At 40.7% G+C, this 25,331-nt stretch overlaps 1 protein-coding gene across 1 annotated transcript in view; it reads left to right on the top strand.

The window, feature by feature from the left end:
- Positions 1-14,330, top strand: part of KCNJ12 (potassium inwardly rectifying channel subfamily J member 12) — a 174,219-nt gene extending 159,889 nt beyond the window's left edge. Inside the window, exon 2 of the mRNA XM_069210032.1 lies at positions 11,685-14,330. Coding sequence (XP_069066133.1) covers positions 11,807-13,102 — 1,296 coding nt within the window. The 5' untranslated portion in view covers positions 11,685-11,806 and the 3' untranslated portion in view covers positions 13,103-14,330. The remainder of the gene's footprint in view (positions 1-11,684) is intronic.
- Positions 14,331-25,331: the final 11,001 nt, after the last annotated feature.

Below are 25,331 nucleotides of genomic sequence, written 5' to 3'. Positions count from 1 at the left end.
AGAGCAAATTTTAATAGTTTATTAAACTTTTTCAAAAAGTAACAATAGTTTTATGTTGAGTATTAGTGTAAATTACTTGTATATATGAATCTTAAACATAAAACAAAATAAAACAATGCTCTACACTAATTCGTATCAGCATATTAAATTAAAACTACATTTTTTAAAGATGCGTTGAAAATCCTACTTAAAGTAAAATGTTTATAGTTACTTATTATGAATTTAAAAGTACAAATGTGTATGCATAGGATTAATTAAAATGTATTTAATTGTTTTTTTGTAAATGTAACATATATTTTTTAAGTCAAAAGGGCATTAAAATATGTGATCATAAAATAATTATGCATATGCCTTTTTAATATTAAAGTAAAAAATGCAACTGTAAAAAGACAAATTATATCAATATATTTTAACATTCTTTCCTATTGGATTCTATTTTAAGGGCCTGCCTCCATTATTTTCTATGAGAGAGTGTTGCATTACCAGTGAGCAGCCATTTGTGGTGCACAACTTACCCCAGGTCTGAGCTGAAGTATATTTACTAATTGTTTAGGGGTCCCCTTTTTCCAGCCGCGCCCTGTGGCCTTTCTCACATTTACTATTAAGCAGTAAATTTGCATGTGTTAGGGTCTCCCCTTAGAAAAGACAGGAGAGGTGGGGGTGGAGATTTCCACTCATAGGTTGGTGTATTGTTTTTGAAGTAAGTAGTACCACTGTAGTGCTGCTTTAACTACTACAAAATTCAGTTTGTGCATCTGCTGCCAAGGGCTATACCAGTTGTTAAAGGCCCTGAACACAAGTTATAGGACCAAGCTGCAGCTGAGGGCCATAACGAGGGAGATAGCCCTTAACATCTGGTATAGCTTGAGGCAGAAGGGCTATCAGGCTATTAAAACAGTCTACTCACTGACGGTAGAATGTTCTACATGAAAAAGGAGAAAAAGTGACAGACAAACATTGGAATGCTGGTGCAGATGTTCTATACCAGTTATAACTGGCCATGATCAGGTGCATTGTCTTTAATGGAATGTCGAACACGCCATGTTTCCAATATAAAAAAATACTGTTTATATACAAGTAAGAACAACATGTCACGGGGTGGGGGTCCGTTCTAAAGTTTTTGTTTTGCGTAAATGTGAGACAGTACTTTGGCCCATTTAATATGTGTAAACTAACTGTAAGTCTTTAATCAGTCTTTAATCATTAGATCTTGAAAAAATGCCAAAAAGCTACTGAATCTGTCAATGAAGAAAGAGGAGCATGTGCAGTGGGAACCTCCGACCATGTTTAACAGAAAAGTAAAATGTGTTTCTGCACAGGGTGAAGGAAAAATAAAGTGCTGGGAAATGCAGTTGTGCAAAACATGTTGCAAATATAATCATTACCACACTGATCGGCTTACCTACAGTAGCTAGGATCCGAGCTGGTCCCCTTGGATCCGCAATGGTAAGTGAAAACACCCATTGCACCGCACCATGCCAACCCGCTATTCACAAGTCTAATTGATAGGGGTAAGGCAGCTTGTTACTGCCTATCCCCAGGCATCAGCAGTGATTAGAGGAACTCATCGATTCAACTGCTGGCATGGAACAAGTAATGAACATGGCACCCAGAGCCATGTCGGGGTTTATGAATCTGCACAACAAGCCGATAGGTTTAGAAACTGGCTGTGGGATAAGAGGTTTAGCTAAACAAGCAAATGTAAATGCAGGTTGTAGATATCTCGTCTTCATTTCCAAAAGACAAAACCATCTTTAATTTGCTTCAACTGAACCAATTGGACTAATGCACCTAATGACAATGAAATCCACTAGAAATGATTTGCTTGTGAGTTGCGGAAAATATCGATGGAAGATTTGTAAGATACTGAGACGCAAATAATTCCTGGCCTAGACTAGGTCAGGTGGATGTAGTAAAAAGTCTGGACAATGTGATCAAAGAAATTCTGAAGTGTGCTTTACTACAATGAGGAGTAGGAATGGGCCGGTTTAAGGGGTCGTCCAAAAGTAAATTGATATGAGCGTGGTGGTACAATTTATGTATCTGCCAGAACCGCAATGTCTGAATATTTAGGGTTTTCAGAAATAAATAGGCAAAGTCAGTCTTTCGATATTTGTGCCTCTATTTGCCAACAAATCCATTCAAAAACTTTTTAACGATCTCAGACCCTCAGTAAATCAGAGGGTTTGTAACTGGTAAAACACAAAATATGTTTAGAAATAGTTATTGATTCAGTATTTGAAAAGGGACATGTTTAGGGTGTCCTTTCCCAATATCAAATGAGTACCCTATATATCATGGTTTGAGATCATAATTCCAGTTGTAAATCATTAAAAAAGTTGCCAACTTCCAAGTTGGAGATGGTACCTAGTTCGAAAAAAGGGGAAGAGACATGCTCCCCTTTATGAATTAGAGTAGCAGCCTCAAGGGGAGTAAGAAGCGGGACGACTACCTCTGTCAAGATTTTTTTTAAACTGAAAATCTTTTTTTTTTTTTTAAGCAGGCCCGGTTCCATTAAGGAAATTGCACTCCTTTAAAAAAACGGTATTTTCTGTTTTAAAATGCAAATACGGGCATGGTGGTCTACTGTCCTTTGCAGGCCACCATCACTGTCTTTGCAACCAATCAGAGAGAATCACAGTTTGCCATCTTCCACTCAGCCACACTTTCCTTGTTGTTATTCTACGAACTGACCTATTAGTACATAGATCGGGTCGCAAAATAGCTTTGCGTTTGCAAAATGTCTGTATGCAAATTGTGATCACTTTCTCTGACCGCAGTTTTTGTACAAATGATCCTTATAGAGCAGACTCCACCAACAAATTGGCTGATATTGCGCTGAAAGTGAACTCCATAGAAACTGAAGAAGTAAAAATAAATCAAATCTCTTTTGCCGTACGCGTAACCTGACACATAGGGCTTCCAGGTATAGAAGTTGGGCTTGACATTAGTTGACACTGACACTAAACTATTGCTCGTGCCATGGAGCATATGTAAGAATTGCTATCGATGCTAAGACGGCTAGGGATGACATTTCTTTAGCTACTGGTCTCCCTGGACGCCTTGTAGGCAGAGGACAGTAACATTCGTCTGGTACTACATGCCTTCAACATGGAGTAAAGGGTGGGCCCACGTTTCACTCAGTTCAAGGCTGTCTGCCTCTAGCTCTTAGAATCTGCAGAGAGAAGCAAGCAAAGCACCTCTATTGAAAGACAAGGAAGTGTGCCCTGCGGCCTAAGGGTTTCAGGAAACAGGATGAGATGTAGGCAGGCGGGAGGTAGGGCTCCATATTTGGAACACCCCTGGATAGCGCACTGTACAGCTTTTTGGCTATTATATCTCACACACGTTTTCACTATGTGTCAGAGCGAAATGCAGGTGACTAAATTTAGATGATTTACAGGTCAAGTAGCAACGCATGGATCGAAATTCAAAGAACTAGGAGCAAAAATCAACATTAGAAGCTTAAGAGAGGACCTAGTTGAGCGCCATTTTGGTTCCTGGGCGTTAGCCTGGGAGGGACTAGGGACGGGAGGGACGGAATGGATGTTTGCTCTAATGCAATGGGATATGAGAATGCTCACCGTCAAATCCCTTCATCAAGGGTTGAAATTCGGACGGTAGATTTCCACTGCCACTGTCTGCCACAATGACACAGTGACAAAAATATCTAAATTCAATGCCCCATTCATAAAGAGACTCCTAGTCTTGGCGGAGTCCCCGCACTGCAGTTTCTTATTGTGGAGTTTCCGTCATGAGTGCGGATTCTCTACTACGACTGCGGAGCATCCGCCTCTACTGCCAAGGCTCTTTGTGAATCGAGCTCACAGTGAATGTGTGTGTTTGTGTGCATGCGTACACGTGGTTATGTGCGTATGGATTGTGTGTGCATGTGTATGCGGGTATGTGCAAGTGTTTGTATGTGTATAGGCGTACATGTATGTATGTGTATGTGTGTGTGCTTTCGTATGTACACGACTATGTAAGTTTATATTTGTGGGTGTTGTGTGTGCGCACATGTGTGTATGTGAGTGTGTGTCTATGACTGTACGTGTGTATGTACACGTCTCTGTGTGTGTATGTGTACGTAAGTACATGTGTGTATATGCAGGTACGTCACTTATTAACTCGAAAATGAGTAAAGCAGTAGAAAAATGTTTCTGATAGAATATATCGTGTATTATTTTAAATACCTTTCATGGGATCTCAAATACTAGTTTAACTTTACCTCAGTATTAACAATGGAACAACAGACCAAGGATGTACCTTGAGCCAGAGAGGAGCCCCCCCTTGATTTTCTCATCTCTACCGCAGACTCAGCCTCACCCATCACGGTCCATTGTGACTACTTGTCTCTCCTACTGTGATCAGGTTACCATGGGGCACAAGGACAGACAAGGGCGTCTCTGGGAGCTGGGAAACAATGACATGGACCCCTCGCCAACATATTCATCGTGGTCATGACCAACGTCCAACTGAGAGTAACGCAATAATGATTTGTTGCCACGTAGACACTGAGGCCCATATTTATACTTTTTTACCGCTGCATTTGCGTACAATACAATTGTATTTTGTAAGTTTGCGCCGATTTTGCGTTAAAAAAAAAGTCGCAAATGTGGCGCTAACAAGTAAAAATATGAGCTGACTGCAAGGTGATGTATGAATTACGCGCCAGCTTCACTGAGTTAGCATCAGACACTGACACATGATTTATTACATCTGGAAAACATGAGCATGGATTAAATTACATTTTCATGTCAACACGCGAAGGACGGCGTCGCTCTACATAGATTAAATTCACCAAATACATTAGCAAGTCCCAGCACGCTGGAATAGGACGAATGGGCCTAGGACGCCAATAAGATTTGTGCAAAAAGGTATAGATGCATGAATGATGAGTGTCTGTCTTTACATAGCGCATACTAAACATAACGCCTCTGGGCGCTGATGTGTCTGTTACATGATGAGGTCAGCCTAGGCTTAGGAAAAAAGAAACTCGGTTACAGCTGTCTAGATTGTGGGGTCTCGGGTACTTTATCAAGGAGCTTGACATGGCAAGCAAGGTGCGTGTAGATCTTGCATATGTTGGGGAGTGTCAGTTTAGGCGGTCATTCCCAATTTTTCTTATGTACGATTATAAATACAATCTACACTCAACATTGTTGCGGTATCAGCCAGCAAAGAGGCATAGGTAGTGCCCATTACTCTCTTTAAGTTATATTCTTTCCAGGGTGGGCGGGGGGGGGATTGATTGGTCCTATTTGTTATGTGACGCAGATGCCCTGCCACATCTTTACTACTTGGTGGCAGGTCGCATTTATTCCTGCGGTTTCTATATAAAAGTGCTTTATTTGTCCTTGTTGTTTCCGGTGCGGAGCACCGGCACTTATTTTCGAGGGCTGGCACTTATTTTTCTGCCTTAAGCATTTACTGCGAGCAAAAGACACATGGGAAAGACCGAGGAGGAGAAAAACGAAAGAGCGTCACAAAGGGAGAAAGCTGCAAGAGTGAGCTGAAGGGGCAGGGAGTGGTTGTAAATGGATTGAAGAGGACCCGAGATGACGTCAGGATTACGCTGCCTCAGTATTCCATGTTCCCACATTTAAGTGCGGCAGCTGCATGTTTAAGAGGAGGTCTTTGGGCACTGGCACGTTTTTATTTACAAATTAAGCACTGCTTTATTTCAGAAAATGCAGTTTCAGGTGAAGCATATACTGAGTGCAGTGACACTGGGAGATTTGTTATGAAAAAAAAACTATGTTTTTTTAACATGCAAAATGTTGCTTGAACAAAATACCTACAAACCAGCAGCTCAATTTCCGGAAAAAAAATCGCACAATGTTAATGTGTCCTTAACCAGAAATGAAACACAGAAATGTATTGATCTGCTGTTGTTAATAGCCCTCCTGAAACAGCCGCGTGCAGCATCAAGAACTTGGCTACTTGCCCAGTTGAATTCATTGCAGGAGCTTCAGGCCCTTGGGCATGGCAGAGCTGCCTGGTCCATGATGCCAATAACACGTTAGCCAATCAGAAAATAACTATCTATCAGACACCTGCTGGACAAACACTTATATGTCCCACGTCCTTATAGAGGTTTATTCTGGATGTATGTTTTAATAGGCTGTTTGTGAAGCACGACATATTTCGTCTCTGGTTCTCTTGGATGTGCATCTGGGTAAGAAGATGGCCTGGCAGGCACTGGCAGAGATGTTGCACCTTTGATTTAAACTGTGCCTGAATTCCCAGACTGTCCAAATATCTTGTTAAAAGTAAACACGTTTAGTAAGGGTAACCTTGGCTTCCGTTTGCTATCTGTACTTGCCTCAGCCCCATGAGAATGGAAATAGCAAATGTGTGACATGTTGTAGATAACCAACAAACCAAAGATAAATGCAGCAAATAAATACATTAAATGAGTTTAAGGAAAAAACAGATACGTTTAATAAAAAATAATAAAACAAAACTGAAGGCAACCTGGAATGGTTTTTCAAAAGCTAAATGAAAATGATTTTTACGTAAAAAATCAGTTAAAAATAGAAAAATATTAAAAAATGTCCGAGCGTCCTCAAGAGGCCTGGCAGTGTGCTAGGCAGCTCAGGTTGATGACAGTTTGAATTAAAGTTTGTTTTTTGTTACCAAAAGAGAGTTCTGCCATGTCTGTAGAAATAGATATTCAAAACATAAAATGTCAAGGGTGAACGAATTGGAGGCTTCAGGGTGAGTTGGGTCTATGAATCAGGAGCCCCTGGTGATTGTCAGACATCTAGGCCCGGATTTACAAGGGCTTGCGTTGACCTTGGGTCACGCGAGGCAACGCAGGCCCTTAAGTCAGATTTACTGTGCCACGCAGCGCCTTCTTGCATAGTGAATCCAGACTAACACAAGGCAGGGCAAGTTGCTGCCTCACATTATTCTGTTTGGGGAAAGCTTTGCCTGTGGGGAGGGTGGGCGTTCCCACGCATCCACCCATGGTTTTTGGCAAATTCCCAGACATACTAACGTTAGTAATCCTGGGGATGCGCAAAAATGCTATCTCTTCCCAGTGAGGCGTAACAAGTAAAAAATACGTTTATTTCTCCTCATTATTTTCTCTTTCTACGGAGATGCATTCTGCAGCACACAAACAAATAGGAAAATGCCTCTGGGGATTGTTTTTGTGCGGGAAGGTTTTTGTGCAAAAAAAACCCATCCTGGCTGTAATGGAGGAATCCCTGCACCACGGTACAAGGGTGACTGTGTTAGCGCTTGGAAGCCACAATTGCTCTAGTGTGAACAGAGCAGGAATATGCCATATGTTATTAATTATGGCACTTCCTGCGCTCTCCCCTTGATAGCAGCGCAGGAAGTTGTCACTGTGCTGTGCTGCTGCAGATGTTGATAAATGTGGCCCGGTTAGGAAAGCTCAGAGAAGGGCAAGTACACGAAGCAAGGTTGACCCTCCCTGATTCAGGCCCAGTGAAGATTTTCATATTTGGATTTAGTAACTTCCACCTCTATTGCAATGCTGATCCTAAAGTACCTCTGGATCAGACACTGGTAAGTGTCTCACAGTCACCACACCCCCTTTTACCATAGTATGATGTATTTGATGCTCAGGAAGAGTGGTTACTTATGGCGCTAGAGTCCTTTGCACTAAAAAATGTAACATACTGACGTACTACATTTTAGTAGACTAATAGAGCTGCCTTCCAGTTCCATCCCATTGCAGTTTATCCCAGTCCACTTCAAAAGCCTTCCTGCGCCTTCAGGTAGCACCCCCACAGTGTATCCCACAAAGTAGGGGAGACAAACAATCTGGATGGATTCACTTCTTGAAAGGGCCATCTGATATCAGAGTAATTCACTGGTACATCTCAGTGCCGTAAGTCCATGTCATCTCTGCACGCCTGATAATGAGCATCACCCAATTAAAGGCCTTTACCTGTCCCCTGTAAAGGTGACAGCTTCATTAAGTGGTGTGTGGTGTGCGGTGTGGTTTCTTTCCAAGGCCCAAGGTCTGAAAAATGTAACTCATTTACCTCATTTATTCATCTTTACTGCAGGTTTGGTCTTTCAGACCAAGTTAGCTGTAGCTCTACCGTTGGATGAACAAATTAATCAGAAAACCCCAATTTGTAACTCAGTCAGAGTGTAACCCAGTCTCTGCAGCCCATGTGGGGCAGGGGAGCCCAATCCTTTATGGCCCACCTTTCAGCCCAAGGCCAAATTCTATTTTGGAGACTCATGGGCCTCTCTTTACATTCTGCAGGCAAGCCCCATCATTTTGTATTACACCCCTGAGCTAAGTTCTAGATTTCTACATGAGAAACTGGTGTGCAGCAGGACTACTGATGGAGACTACATCACTCTTTTCTTCAAGACTGCTGTCTTTTAATTCACTATTGGTAAGGTTCATGTGGTTTACATTCATGCTAACATATCCTTCTACACAATAACTTAGCTGCCCCAGATGCAACATGACAGCGTGACCTGAACTTCCACTGCCACCTAACAATTGGCTCATTATTATTTGACCATCTACTAGCATTGGCTTGTGCCTATGGCAGACTTAGGCATGACTCAAAGGAGGCGGGATTGTCTTGGGTGTTGAAAGGCAGAGATTTTACCAGAGGGCTTGGGGTAGGGCCTGTTTAGTGGACCACACTCCGATCCAGGGATACAAATATCTAGAACGATAAAGAGGAAGCATTCTTATCAGATGTACTTCCTGAAATCTCTGAGAGGGTAAGGCAATTATACACAGACCTCACCCAATAAAGTCGAAGAAGCAGTGGCTCTCGGCTGTAGTGCCGGTATGGTGGCGCGGAGCAATTGGTAATCTCGCTTCCCGCCGCACCCTCAAATTCTATTCATTCTTCTACTCCTTCGTGGATCCAGGTAGAAGCTACCAGAGGGGAAATAATGAAGTTTATATTAGGAAATACTACTGGAGAACTGGTGATCCTATTTGTAGGCCACGACTGCTAGAAGAGATATTAATGGTAGGATAAAAAGTAGATAATATATGTGCACCTACTGAGAGTCATAATGCACGACCCTACTAACAGCTACTCCTGTGGGATGACTCCTAGAGTTGGAGTAGGTGTCTTGACAGCATTGGATCCACACAGAATCTGATGAGTATGTTGGAAATCTACAGCAGCCAGAACTTTCCAGGATTACTCCGAGTTACAACATTAATTGAGATGGAATTTAGTGGAAAATGTGTATGAGTTAACCATTCAAAAGTGTACATTATAACTATTTTGTCTTTACAAAAATTGTATCCAACATTTGGAAACATACAGATGAACATAAAAATATATTTGCTGTCTGATAGAGAAAGCCGTTTCCCTACTCAAATACGGGGTTTTGCTGCATCATTTCTCTTGCTAGAAAACATTTGCTTCCTCCTAACAGATAAGATTGTACTCAAATTATGTGATTACCTGTAGACTTCCAATTTTGTGGGTGGTCACATATTTATACAAAGCGGCCCGCCCAGAAACACTTTCTGACCGCCTCCAATCCTCAACTTTCAAAGCTAGAAAAAACACCATCCTACTTGATTTTCCACCATTGTAGGCGGTAGAAACTTCACAAAACTTGTTTCTTCGAATCAGATTGTGGAATTTACAATCCCGAAATTATTTTCTTCACACATAAATATCATTTAGGTTTGCAAAATACAAAAATCGTGTGAATTTAGCTTATAGTTAGGCTTTGAATTCGTTATGTTATGTTGTCTTGATGGTGCTATTTGTAACACACTTCTTCCAGTGCTTAGGTTCTTGACCTGGACGGAAACATGATTTATTTTAATTTGTGGGGCGGTTTATCTCTTTGTTATTATTCACATGGCTGTGGCAGCAGTGACTTTCAGTCCTGATACACATGGTTTCTTGCCCAAGTTTCTTGTCCCGGCATCTGTGTATCCCTGCCCTTGGACCAAAAGTATTTTTGTACAAGTGGCCCTGTCTGTGCCTTATGATCCCAGTGTCTGTGTCTGTGCATCATCTTGTGTCGCTGTCCCATTATCCATATTCAAGGCTGCCTGTGGCAGAGATATTTCTCGCTCCCCCATTGCCCGTGTTTATCTCCTGTTCATGAATCCCCGTACCACTGTTCGAATGTCCCTCTTCATGTCTTCTTGGCTCAGTGTCTAAGGGGGTGATTATGAGTTTGACGGTCTGACCGCCTGAACTTCAATATGGCGGTGGTAAGTCAGTTGTCAAGCCTGCGGCCTCAAAACCGCCATATTATGACGTTCCCGCAGGTCAGCCTGCTGGAAACAGTGTAGTGGGATAAGGGAGCCGAGGCCAGTACTGTCGCACACAGTACCCTCGGAATGCGCTCTGTCTGCCGTAGCAGACAGTGCATATTCCGAGGCATGGCAGACAGTGCGCATTTCGAGGGTGCTGGTAGGCCCCTGCACTGCCCACGACATGGTCATGGGCAGTGCAGGGGCCCCCCTATAACCCCAACTCTGCCTTACCCCAAGCCTTTTCATGGCGGAAAGGAAAGTAGTGATCAGCACGGCAGTGCCGACTCGGCGCCTCAGTGACTGACCACTACTTTGACCGCCATCAACCTGTCAGGATCCCTGATCCTGGCGGAGGTGGCGGTCTCCTGACGGTCTGACCGCCACAATTCTAATCTGGCGGTCGGACCGCCAAGATTGCGGTGGTGCGACAGCCACCACAAGTTTGGCAGTCCTAGGTCCTAGGACCGCCAAACTCGTAATGAGGCCCTAAGTCCTGATGTTCAGTTGAACTCGACAAAGAGAAAAAAAAATCTAACTCCCACCTTTTTAAAAGTGTATAAAAAGATATTTTATTTTTCTTCCAATTTCTCCATTTTACAAAAGACAGTAAGCCAATGAGTTTCGTTCCGAAACTTGAAATTTCTTCAGGGAAAAGAAGACTTTTTGTGAAGTGTCATCATGCTTAATCTTCGAATGTCTCATGTCTCTTCTCAGACATGTAATTGGATTAGTGGCAACCTTTGCAAGGGTATTCCCCAGAAATTATCATATTTTTACATGGGACGTGAATTCAGCAAAATAGTGATGCAAAAGAGAGTCGGTTACAATAAGAAATTGAGCCACTAATAAAATTATTTGTAGGAAGATGGACCCCAGACATTTGAAAATTAAATGTGTAAGTTTTATTTGTAAATGCATTTTCGTCATAGATATTCCCACCGGGGAAACATGCAAGGACAAAAAATAGTCAGGAAAAATGGGGAAACTGTGTAAATAGATGTATTTTCCTGTATAATCTATTGTTAACCTTGAACATAGCAGATGTTTCACTTCGAAAAAATGTAGCAAAGAACAAGCGGACTGTTTCAGTTTGTATACTTTGTGTGTGCAGACAGGCTCTCCATAGCATCTTTCCTGACTTTTCACCTGCTCCACGGATGTAGTTTGAAAAGTTACTATCACGTATATTTAGTGGATCTTTTATGACATCTGCGTAGTTTAGTCATTGTGTATCGTATTATTATAGAATTATATTCCTAACTCCTAGTCTACTAGTTAATTCAGTTTGTCATGCTGCTCTAAATAAGTCTCACTCACTAAAATATGCATTGTGATTCTGCTTTATTGTATGAAAGGTGTGTTGACTAGTGAAAGTTAAATATAATTTACATTATATATGTATTGCAAAACTAACTGATTTCTCTTGCTCTCGTTACAGGTTCTCTGAGTGGTTGCAGATTTTCTCCCTGGACCCTCACAACGACACTACGTTTGAGTCAAAAGTGGAGGGGAAGCAGAAGAGAGGTGACTCTCTGAAGCAATCCTGTGTTTTACGCAGGGATGAGTGCAGGCAGAGTCAACCCTTATAGTGTAGTATCCTCAGATGAAGAAGGACTTCGGTTGACCACGATGCCAGGAGTCAATGGCTTTGGTAATGGTAAGATCCACACCAGAAAGAAGTGTCGGAACAGGTTTGTGAAGAAAAATGGCCAGTGTAATGTCCAGTTTACAAACATGGATGACAAGTCGCAGAGATACATCGCTGACATGTTCACGACTTGCGTAGACATTCGATGGAGGTACATGCTATTGATATTTACACTTGCCTTCCTGGTATCCTGGTTGCTTTTTGGCCTAATTTTCTGGCTAATCGCATTCATGCACGGAGACTTAGAAAACCCTGCTGGAGATGAGAACTTCAAGCCTTGTGTTCTTCAAGTGAATGGATTTATGGCTGCTTTCTTGTTTTCCATTGAAACGCAAACAACAATTGGATATGGATTCCGTTGTGTAACAGAGGAATGTCCTATTGCTATATTCATGGTGGTCTTTCAGTCAATTGTTGGATGCATAATAGACTCTTTTATGATTGGTGCAATTATGGCAAAGATGGCTCGACCTAAGAAAAGGGCGCAAACTTTACTCTTCAGCCATCATGCAGTGATAGCCATGAGAGATGGGAAACTCAGCTTGATGTGGAGAGTTGGAAATCTTAGGAAGAGCCACATTGTCGAAGCTCATGTCAGAGCTCAGCTAATTAAGCCTCGAATCACAGAAGAAGGGGAATATATACCACTCGACCAAATAGATATCAACGTTGGGTTTGATAAAGGTTTAGACCGTATTTTCTTGGTATCTCCAATTACAATTCTTCATGAAATTGATGAAGAAAGTCCACTGTTTGGGATTAGCCGTCAGGACTTGGAATCGGCTGATTTTGAAATTGTGGTTATTCTTGAAGGGATGGTGGAAGCAACAGCCATGACCGCACAAGCCCGGAGCTCATACTTGGCCAGTGAAATCTTGTGGGGCCACCGCTTTGAGCCTGTCCTTTTTGAGGAGAAAAACCAATACAAGGTAGACTACTCTCATTTCCACAAAACCTATGAGGTTCCATCAACTCCACGGTGTAGTGCGAAGGAGATGGTGGAGAATAAGTTTTTGCTACCGAGCAACAACACTTTCTGCTATGAAAATGAACTGGCTTTTATGAGCCGTGATGAAGATGACGATGATGAGGATGAAGACAGTCGGGGCATGGGAAATTTGAGCCCTGACAGCAGACATGAATTTGACAGACTTCAGGCAACAATAGCATTGGACCAGAGGTCATACAGAAGGGAGTCGGAAATATGACCTTTGTTGACCAGTTTAATTTGTTTTATTTTGGTTATTCCTTTGTCCCTTGGTCCAAAAAGGAACTCATACAATTATGCAGAACAATGCAAGTGCCATAGAAATGTTCTATTTATTTTGTTATTTAGAAATAGATTATTTGCAATAACAACATAAAGGTCTTTGAAAGAAAGGTTTAAATCTGTTCGGGTGTTTGAACTACCAATTGCTAACACGTTAATTTAAACTGGAGGAAAACTCATTCAAAATGGTCACTCACTGGGATTAGTTCGTGGCAGGGATCTTGCATGCAGAGGTTTTCATTCAGTGGAAGCACAATTTTTTTTCCGAGGTTGGTGGAGAAAGAATTAAAATAGTGAACTCAATACTTAGGAATTTGGACACTTTTTTTTAGCTAGTTTAGCAAGGTGCTCATTATTTTTACACACTAGTTTAAAGAGAATTAGCACTAAGGAAATTAACTGAAAAACTTGGAGATAATGTTGGATAACTTTCCAGAATGTTGATGTAAATTGAAAACAATGGTATGGAATGGTTACACAGAAAAAAGTGAGAAGATGCAGGCAGAAAGAGAAACACATTTTTCAAAGGTTCCAGTCAAGTGTCAGCAACTGCTCATCTGCCAATGGGTGAAGTTGAAGGACACTGCCACCAAGCTGAGCTTCAGGAACTCTTGACCAGCAACGACAAGCACAACTCTAGATCAAGATAGTCACAAAACGTCTCCAGAATGCTTCTCTGACAAACACATTTGAAGGGTTTCAGAAGAACATAGTCTTGAGTCTTAGACAAGCACATTTCCTTGCATCCTTGTAAACTCATTGCCTCTGTGTGGGTATATATATGTACAAATATATGCCATGCTAATAAAAATAATTGTTGCCCAATACACGTTTTTATTATTACGTGTACTAATAAATGCACATTCACACATTTATTACTAGAGTGTGAAGATCAAATTCAATATTATACTATATTATGCAGTATTCTGTAAGTGACATGAGAAAATGTTGCCTCCTATCTCACAGAACCCATGCTTATAATGGAAAACCACCCTGCTAATAGTCACAGAACTCGTTCCATGTGATTTTCCCTCAGTGCATGGATTTACCTTGTGTTCTGGTTCTGGTTAAATGCCTAACGTCTACACATGACTAACCAGCTTACAAGTGTGGCATAAACCATGTATGCAGATATGCTCAGTGTAACATGTTATTTATTACCATGGTTGAAGAAGGGGCTTAGGGCCAGATGTATGTAAAAGTTTTGCACTCGCAAACGGTGCAAATCGGTAAATTTGTCCGTTTGCGAGTGCAAAACAGTGGTCTGTAATGCATGAAAGGCATTCGCAGACCACAAATAAGAAATAGCTAAAATTGCGATTTCTTGTGTTGCGACCTGGAAATTGCGAGTCGCAATTCCAGGCCGCAAGGCAATGCTGCAAAAAAATGCAAATTGCGATTTTTCACAGAATGGCATTTTGCACATGCAAAATACCATGGACTGCAACCAGGTGGTAACCTGGTGCAAAATTTAAAAATGCATTTAAAATGCATTTTTAAATTGAACATGTAAAGCACACATGCCGTTATGGCATGTGTGTACTTTACATGTTCCCCAAAACATTTTTGGGGTGCAGCAGAGGGGGCCATAGGCCCCCAGCACCCTAGGGATTTGCATTTCCAAAATTGCGATTTCTGGTTCAGAAATCGCAATTTTGGAAATGCAAACAATTCGCAGCTATTTGCGATTCAGTAATAGCATTTGCGATTTTTAAGAAATTGCTATTACCGAATCGCAAATGTGATACATGGCCCTTTGCGAGTCGGTAATAGCGATTTCTTAAAAATCGCTATTACCGAATCGCAAAGGGCCGTGATGATACATCTGGCCCTTAATTACCTATTTGAGTCTATCCTTCTCATTACACATGCAACCCACTCTTAACAATGATAATAAATAGCATGTTTCGCTTTGCATGTACACTATACATTGGCCTAAAATATTGCCCATGATTTTTGGAACCATGCCTTAAAGTTCACACCGTTTCAAATCTGTATATTTTTTTAATTCGAAGATCTATATGTAGATTTGTGTATTTACTTTTAGATTGGATTTTATAAAAGAATTGAGAGACAGTTAGTTGCCATGGGATAAAAACCTCGTAATGTAAATTTCAAATATATCTAATACAAGGATGCAAGGAAAATGTTTTTTAAGACTATAAGATAATGTGGAAGTGACTATGAGCGTCAAGTAGAATATTATTATTTTTATTATTGACAGAGCAAATGTGTTGTGCTCGTTAGTAGACTTGATAAATAATTTGATTATGGAGGTTGTTTCCACAAAAATGACATAGGCATGCATTGTATGAAGAAGGGTTACTGAGAAGCTCGTAAGCCCTCAATTGAATCTGTTTTTGGTAATACTTTCTTCACAATATCTATAGCTTTGTTCCAGTTGAACATGCAGTAACTCCAAACCAGACTTTCTGTGTTCGGACTAAATGCTAAAAAATGTGTTACCAAACCCCCAAAGCCCAAAGCGTGTATTTGCTTTTTGTTATTGCTAAGTGCCACAAAGTCATGATTACATTTAATTTACTCATCCAAGTGGCGCACATTTCATGTGCAAGTTGCAATTAAGTAGTCACTTTGTGGTCAGCAAAATGGTATAAAAGTTTTTAATGTCTTTGTTCCTCCACCCGAGAGCAAATACTACTCTTTAAGTGCATTGAAAATGTGTGTGTTGTACAATTGGATGAATAAACAGTGACGACATTCGAAGCTTTTAGGTATGTATGTATATGTGTGTGTGTATATGTATATGCAAAAGAATATATATTTTTTTATTTATACATATGCATACATATGTGAGTATACATGTATACATATTTATGTGTGTGTATATAGTGATGCACAACTCACTGGCAAAGCTGCTGATTTTTGCAATTGCCCGATATAAAAAATAACCATACTGATATATGCATTATGCATGTATGTATGTATATATTAATATATATATATATACATATACATGAAATTTACTTAATACCTTTGTGAAGGTCACAATGTAGATGTTGCCTAGCAACACAGTGGAATTCTCAGTTTTGACTGTCCCTTAAGAGTGAAACACTCCATGCTGCTGGCAGCATCACAGTGAGTAGGACTGCCAGGGGGAAATGTAGTTTACATTTTGATTTTAAAAATAAAAACAATATAAACAAAATTGAAAAGAATGAAACCAGGAAATCGTTTGTGTGTTGATCCCCCATGTTTTCCTCTAACGAGTGTGAATATTTCATACTCCCTTTTTTCCTGCGCGGATTGCCCGCTGACATTTGCTTGGAACCACCGAAAGACTGGAAGTGGCAGCTTGACTCAGGTTTCAAAGAACAAGGGATCTTCCCAATCTTGCACATTTTTTGTAGAAATTGTTGGGTCGTCATAACACCCAAACTTCCTGGGACACTTTTTAAAAGCATCCCCATTTCAAATTATGTCGACACACTGCAGTCTCCCGTTTCGGAACGGAAATCTTCTGCGCTATTTTTTATGTTTTAGAGAATATAAAATGTATGTAAATGTTTAATGTATATATGAAGGGTTCTGCTACTCGTCGCAGTCTTGCTGTGTAAGCAAGAGCACTTTAGTCATGAGTTTCCCAAAGAAAAATGAGCTGAATGAACACTCTTGTTGTAAACTCTTTTATTTCTCGGACTTCTTTTGACAGATCTTACTTCTGTCTTAGAAATGTGAAATATACAATGCCTACTTAACAATATTTTTTTCCTACAGTCAATAATCATGTTGTTTCTTTTGTTGTGAGCTTCCAGGGTAAATGTTAAGGAATTTTATGAATGATGTGCTCAAACTCCATGTTTACGTTTTTAGTTTGTTTGCAACAATATCAAGTTATTTAATCACCAATCTTCCCTTCTCAAGCCTTCAGTTTTTTTGTGTTTCTTTCCCAGGAGTTTTAGGTTTAAATGGCTATCGGTGAATATTATCTCCATTCTTATCATGCTAGTCCAAACCACCATCCACTTAGGTTCACCCACATTAGGAACACCTTTCAAAACGACTCAAAATAGGCATTCAAGACTTTCCAAGGCCTTCTATGAAGGAAACATTTTTTGAGGACATAGTTAATTCATCACATAAAAGCCTGCACATTAAAAAGTAGATTTTAGGATCAATGGAGTGGCTACTTCTTCCCTTCTCCCAGAGGCGGTGAGCTCTCCAATGAAGCAAGTATGTGATTTAAGTACAATAAGAGCGCACAGGAGCGTGATTTACAATCTCTCATTGAGACAGATCTTTTTTTTAAGTTGACAGAGACATTAAGGGAATCCACAACATTAAACAATTTAGATTTCTGTGTGGCCCATTTGGCCACACAATGAGAACCAGAAATCTGTAGTTGAAGTCAAATAATTTATTTCCGATCATTGATCAATCCAATATATACGCATACCATGAATGTATTACAAAGGTGCAGACTGACAGCTGGTAAGCTTAAATATCTCAATCGGTTCAGTCTCATCGAATTAGGATATAAAGCAATAATAACTACAGCAATGCAGAAACTGAGAATTAGAAATAGGTGTTCCATGAAGAAATCCCTGCTTCCTCTTCTAAACATGAAATGATTCTAAAATCATCTAATCAGAATCCTAAGTCAGATATGAGGATGGTTGAAGGGAAATTCAGAAATGCAAGAAGGTGTCAGCCCAAAGAAGACTTCAGTAAAAGTCCTCCAGGAAAAGTAATGTGTTTAGCATGAAGCTACACACTTGCAAGACTAAAGGAAGCAGAGAGGTCTGTACCCCTCAAGGTCTAAGGGAATCTGCATTAACTCCTAACAGCATAAACATGAATTAAAACAAACAGAACCTTCAACATTGATGTTATCTTTTTTCTCGGACAGTTACTGTAACCTTAAACATCCCCCATTTATGGTACGCAATGAATAGGAGACTTCAGCTGCTCATTAGAACTTCAAGCCTCTTGCCAAGATTTCCCTTCTCAGACCTTACTATCAGCAAACCAATGCATAGGACAATATTCTTATTCTCTAGTTAACAAAGTCTTAAATTGGACTCATTGGGTCAGTCACAGCTCCCCAGCCACTCCACGGGCCTCCTGTCTGCTGCGAAGGCTCCGCCTACATTCCTGAGCCTGATTGCGACAGCTCCGCCTGAATTCCTGAGCCTGATTGTGACAGCTCCACTCGCATTCCTGAGTCTCATTGCATCTGCTTACGCCCCTGACAATGCCTCCTTTGGGCCACTGCCACTCCCAACCTTCCTCTTCCTCCCCCAGGCCCCTCCCACCTCCCAGGATATATAATGGAGGCTGCAGTGTGGTTGCACAGGTATGGCAAAGGCACGCCAGTCTGTGCCGATCCAAGCCTGGACCACACCCAGTGTCAGGACCCCTGGTCCTCCCACCTTCCAACGCTACACCACCAAGGAGCTTCAGGCCCAGAACATCGGAAACCACATCAACAGTTGCCTCACAGCCCCCCAACCAAGGACCCTTCATCGGCCTACACTGCTGTTTCTCCTGCAACGCGGGCCCACCTGTGCACACTAACGCCTGCACTGCACCCACACAGAAGACCTCAAACAACCAAGTACCACTCCAGTGCATACTGCTAAACACCTGCTTCTTATGCAAACATACCACAGAAATCTGGGACACCATCATCACCCACGATGTGAACATCGCCTTCATCAGCAAAATATGGCCAACACCCCCTCAAATCTAGGCATCCCCACGTTCACCCCAAAGGGCTACAAGATGATACACCGAGACCACACTAACATACATGCCAGGGGCATCACCCTCATCTTCAAGGAAACCTTCCAATGCACCATCACCAACGATGACCCAACTCCCCTAATGGTGCACATCAACTTGACTCCAGAACTATGCCAACACCACGATGAGAGGCACCCCACATACAGTCTCACGGGACCACGCCCAGCCTTCTGCAATGCCATCGCCAACCTCATCGCCCCCCTCGCATCGACCCCCTCCACTACTTCCAATTCAGCAAGCCCAATTTCCACTGAACAACCCTAACAACATCAACTCCACTTCCTTCATAGAAAACCTCAGCAACATTGGCCTCACCGAACTAGTCACCAAACCCGTGCACAAAGACAGACACACACTGGATCGACAGAATCAATTTCACCTACGTGACTGAACTCACCTGGGCTGACCACGTCATTGTCCATGTTACCATCTCCAGTTCCCAGCACACCACCTCCAAGCACCTCAGCAACCCCACCAAGGCTGGGGCAAGGGAACCGAGACCCTATGGGCACAGGTCCTAGGCACCGCACAACCTGAGCCCATGGCAGACCTCAACCTGGCAGTCCAAAACTTCACCACCTGGATCACCAAATCCGTCAACAGAGTCACCCCGCTGAAACCAGCTAAAACCAACAGCACTCCGGAGCTCAGAAGCACCAAATGTGACAGCCACTGACTTGAGAAACAATGGTGCATGACCAAGGACTCGTCCGACAGAGCCGCCTACAAGGCAGCCATCAACAACTACCACCACCACATCAAGGCAGCAAAAAGTGCAGCAATCACTGCTCACATTGACACCACAGCCAACCACATGAAAGAACTCTTCAGAATCACTGAGGAATTCTTTAACCCTATAGCCAAGGGCTCCATCCACCCATCCCAAGAACTCTGTGACTCCCTCTCAGACTGCTTCCACAGGAAGATCACCATCATATACAACAATTTCGAACCCCAGCCCTCCACCTCCAGTCTAGACAACATCTCTCAAGCAGCAAACACCAGCCACACGATAACCTCCTGGTCCCCGCTCACCATACAAACCATTGCAGCCATCATGTCATCCATCCTCTCTGGGGCACCCACAGACCCTTGTCCCGCTGGCTTTTCAACCTCAGAGCCAACACTATTAGCACGGAACTAACCCACATCCTTAACACCTCCATCTCCACTGCAACCTTCCCAGACGACTGGAAGTATGCAGAGGTCAGACCTCCTCATAAGGAAACCCCCAGCTGGTCCCAACAACCTCAAAAACTACAGACCGACCTCCCTGCTTCCCAGTTCCAGCCAAAGTGCTTGTGAAAGCCATCAGCCAACAGCTCACTGACTACCTCAAACAAAACCACCTTATTGACACCTCACAACCAGGATTCCGGGACAACCACAGCATGGATACTGCACTGATCGCCACCACGGACAACATCAGGACCTTCCTCAACCAAGGAGAGTCGGCAGCTCTGATTGGACCTCTCCGCAGGGTTCGATACAGTCTCCCACCAGACTCTACAACATAGGCATTCAACAAAATGCCCTTAAGTGGGTTGCCTCTTTCTCCTCAGACCACATGCAGAGCATCCACCTTCCTCCCTTCACTTCTACACCCAAGAACATCACCTGCGGTGTACACAAGGATCCTCCCTCAGCTTAAACCTGTTAACATCTACATGACCCCCGTGGCAGACATCGTCAGATCCTCTGGACTCATTATAGTCTCCTACGCCAACAACACTCAACTAATCCTCTTACTCACTGAAGACCCCCACAACACCAAGGCCAACTTCCGCAATGCCATGATCAACGTAGCAACATGGATAAAAACATCTACCTCAAACTAAACACCGGCAAAACGAGTCGAGTGGCACCCCCCCCGCATCCATCGCAGTCACAGTGGAGGCCACTCCTCCTACACAGCAGCCAAGTACTGGAACAGCCTGCCCCTCCACTTCTGAATAGCTCCCTCTCTGACAGACTTCAGAAGGAGACTCAAGACGTGGCTTTTCGACAGACTTCGCACCCTCAACACCCAGATACCCCTAGGGGCAATAGTGCTGCTCTTTACAAATGCTATGACTGATTGATTGATAAAATGCACCTGTAACGAAAAGGAACACACTACCCAAGCAAAATAATTTTTTAATTAAGGCCTTTTGTCAGGCTAACTTTAACCAACATTGAATGTGCATTTCAAATACATGATTATAGATGCACACATATATACTTATTGAATAAATGCTAAACATGCCTTAAGAAATGCATGTTTACTTCTACAAATACAACTTATTGTGTGAGTATAAAATGTAAATAATGAACACATGTAAGCATTTTAAATGAACATTAGTGTACATGTTTATAAAGCTTCAATTTTCAATGGTTACATTTAATTAATTCATTTAAATATCCATCCACCTTAATAATACTAAGGCTCACAGTGAAAGTAATGTCAATTGTAAATGCATATTTTGCAGAGTGATGACGTGTTAAGGATGTAGTCTAAATTGCACTACTCCAATATCATACAGGAAATCCCAGTCAAAAGCAATTTACCCGTGGCTGAAGGGTGAGCCAGCATGCAGCAGCACCTGAGATTTTTCTATGCCATGAAAATGAAGGTTAAATATTGCACTACAAAAATAGGATGACATAAAAATATTGTGTCAAAAATATTGATTTTACATAGTTACTAGGTAACGTACCAAAGTTATAGGTTGCAAAGTATGGTGGACAAAATATCGCCATAACATAGATAAGAATATATATTCAAAAGAGTTTAAAATTATAATAACTTTACAAATCTATAAATGATCTTTAAAAAATGATAAATCTAAAAATATGAATAAAAACTAAAAGCTGGTGAGTGTCTAATAGCTTAAAATAAATAAACATATATAAATATATAAATACATATACCAAAAGTAACATTAAAATAAGTAGAAATATAAGGCAAAAACATATTCAGTACAATAAATGATTAATTTGAAAGTTATAAACTTACAATATGGACATATGAATTTATAAACATATTTAATTATATTACACATAAATAAATGATAAGAAATGTAATTGTACTATATAACTATCAATTCATTAAAATTAAAACTAATGCATACATTACTGAAATTAAAATTTGCCAACCAATAAAACAAAAAAAACGATAAAATGAATATACATAAAGGTCAAAATATATACTTTAGGATAAATTACAGAACTACAACTAAAACACTAACATAAATACAAAAAATAAGCCAAATTCAAATAAAATAATAATGAAATAAATATTCACAAACACTACTCTAAGTAAAATCCTATAAACATCTTACAATTCGAACTCCAACCTAAGAAACATATAAAATACATATAAAAATGCCACACCATTTCACTGCATCAGACATTTGGACAAACACCAAATCAGACTTACTGGCTTAAGTTCAACTTGAGGAACATCAAATAAAGTATTGAATTTGGATAATATAAAAAATATAATCGCAAATATACTTAAAAAATGTAAATTTCAACACAAAACAAAAATATAGATTTAAAATACTTACATAAAAATACATACATTAAAGGTTGTTACAAAATACACAAAAGTATATGAACTTAATAAAAAAAACTTTAAACAAATAGCTCATAAAATTAGTATATGATTTCACCAATTAATAATAAATACATTTTTTAATTAATAAAGATGTATTTATGAATACCACTAACCCTCCTTCCATACAAACACAAAGCATAAAAAAAGTAATTATCACAAAGAAGGCAAACATAATAAATAAAAATACAATATAATTAGAACTACAGATAAATACAAATAATACAAATATATATTCCACATGTTTTCAAAACAAAATACTCATGGCTTAAAAAGTAATTGAAATAAACATAATAATACATTGATTAATTAAACCATAAAATATATATCTTTAAGAAACTTCCAGCGCCACTCCCTTCTGAAACGAAACACCAAAAATAAAAATATTAAAAACGTGGCAATTTAAGATATATATATATATATATATATATATATATATATATATATATATATATATAAACAAATACACTAAAGATACTAATAAAATACTAATAATAAAAAAGTATAAAAAGAATACATAAAAACACAAAAAAATACATTTCAAAATAATTAAGTTACATACATAATCATTTATTTGCGTAAATAAAACTTAAAAACCATTAACAATTTATTAATTATTATAACATATGTATTATGATACACTTCCTACCCTGCTCGGTGCATATCCAACAACCTCAACAAAGTCAAAAAAATGTAAATGAATTCAAATATAATATATTTATATACATTGTAATTCTAAAAATCAGTAAACTATACTAAAACATTAATTACAAATAATTAACAATAAAATAACGTATAACACTCAAGCTAAAAGAATAAACTCAATATAATATTTCAAAGTACAATATTAACTAAGACATTCATAAATTCTTTGTAGATACTGACAAAAAATAACATGTATTCTCCCTCTGATATTATGCCACACGGTATTCTAGACATCACAATAGTGTAAAACAATATTAAAGACCAATAATATTTTATAAAACAATATTAAGGGCCCGATTAAGAGTTTGGCGGCAGGAAGACCCGTCCGGGTAACTTCCGACGGGGAGATTGCCACCTTACTGGCGACCTCTCCGCCGGCCCTATTACGACTTTCCCGCTGGGCTGACGGGCGTAAACCATGGTTTCCACCTGTCAGCCCAGAGGGAAAGTTGCGGTAGCATTGTCGCCGGCTCGTAATCGAGAAAGCGGCAATGCTGCTGCCAGCATTGTGCACCAGCACCCTCGTCATACTCACTATCTGCACAGCAGACAGCGCACATGACGACGGTGTTAGGCAGGAGGACTCCTGCACTGACCATGCCATAGGCATGGGCATTGCACGGGCTCCCCTGTGGTCCCCTACACCTGTTCTCCTTCAGGCTTTTCATGGCATTGAAACCGCCATGAAAAGGCTGTCAGAGAACCAGGTCATAATCAGCAGGGGGCGCTGACTTCAGCATTGCCCTGGCTGATTACGACCTGCACCACCGTCAGCCTGTCTGGAACATTGTTCCCAGCGGAGATGGCAGTCATTTGATGGTCTGAAGGCCAAACTCTTAATTTGGTGGTCGGACCGCCAATCTGACGGCAGACATGACCGTCACCACGAGCCTGGCAGTCTGTTGACTGCCAGACTCATAACGAGGCCCTAAATCTGAACGCTGCTATGAGCATTGTAAGCAATCTTCGCTGCTGTGTAATTTTCATCCAAGCCAAGCAGGTAAAGGTTTTGTTAGTAACTAAAGAAAATGTCAAAATATGCCCAGGCAACGGGTATAGATTGGTCTTAACCAACATAAATTCATTGAATTGCAAACAATGTTAATCAATACCAGTGCTAAGAATACATATTCAAGAAATGTTCATTGATACAAGGCAATTTATTTATATTCAGAAACCTCTCTGTATGATATCTGGCATGTTTACTATGACAATACCATTAGGTTGAATGAACATGGTATACATGCACATTTAATCACATAGGGGCGTATTTAAGAAAAGTGGAGCTGTACCCAGTGCAGCGCCACTTTCCTTGTGCCCCCTTAGTGCCCCCTTACCGCCACTATATGTGCGCCGTATTTAAAATACGGCGCACCGTGGCGCAGGGAAGGGGGCAATAGCGTCAGAATTTTTTACGCTATTGATGTACTGTTCAGGGTTAGTGCCAAAATATTGGCAGTAACCATGAACAGTACAGAGGCGCCCATTTGTAACCAATGGTATGCCCCATTTTAAGGCCTGCTCTGAGCAGGTGTTAAAAATGGCGAAAAGAATGGCGCAAATAAATCTTTCTGCCATGTTTTCGGCCCCCCTGATGGGGGAACGCACCTCTTGTGGACACATTATACCTGGCGCAGGCATAATGTGGCGAAGGAGTTACAAAGTGGCACAATGCATGCATTGCGGCACTTTGTAAATATGGGGCTGCGTTTTTTGCCATAATTTTGCCACATCAATGTAAAGAAAATGACGCTAATGTGGCGATATATGGCACAAGGGGCGCTTAAATCTGCTCCATAGTATGTTAGCATATGTTTTCAAAGATGTGTCATTTTATGGCTTGTGACAGACTCAATTCTAAGAGTTCACTATATATCCGAAAAGCCAAATCAAGGTCCTAGCTCCTTTTTCCACTAATACAACAACTCCTACCAGTATCTCAATGACCATAGTCTTCGGAACCCTCTGAGAAACCCACTAGTCTCACTATGAACCCGCAATGTGGCTCCTACTCCTCTTTAATTCACGTTATGTGATTATTCACCACACACTGTGTGCACCAACTAACACTGTCATCAGCAGACGCTGGCTGCCCTTCAGG

Source organism: Pleurodeles waltl, chromosome 10 (assembly GCF_031143425.1).
Source record: "Pleurodeles waltl isolate 20211129_DDA chromosome 10, aPleWal1.hap1.20221129, whole genome shotgun sequence".
NCBI lineage: Eukaryota > Metazoa > Chordata > Amphibia > Caudata > Salamandridae > Pleurodeles > Pleurodeles waltl.
The sequence above is the reverse complement of the archived record's forward strand: the minus strand, read 5'-3'. Positions and strand labels throughout refer to the sequence as shown.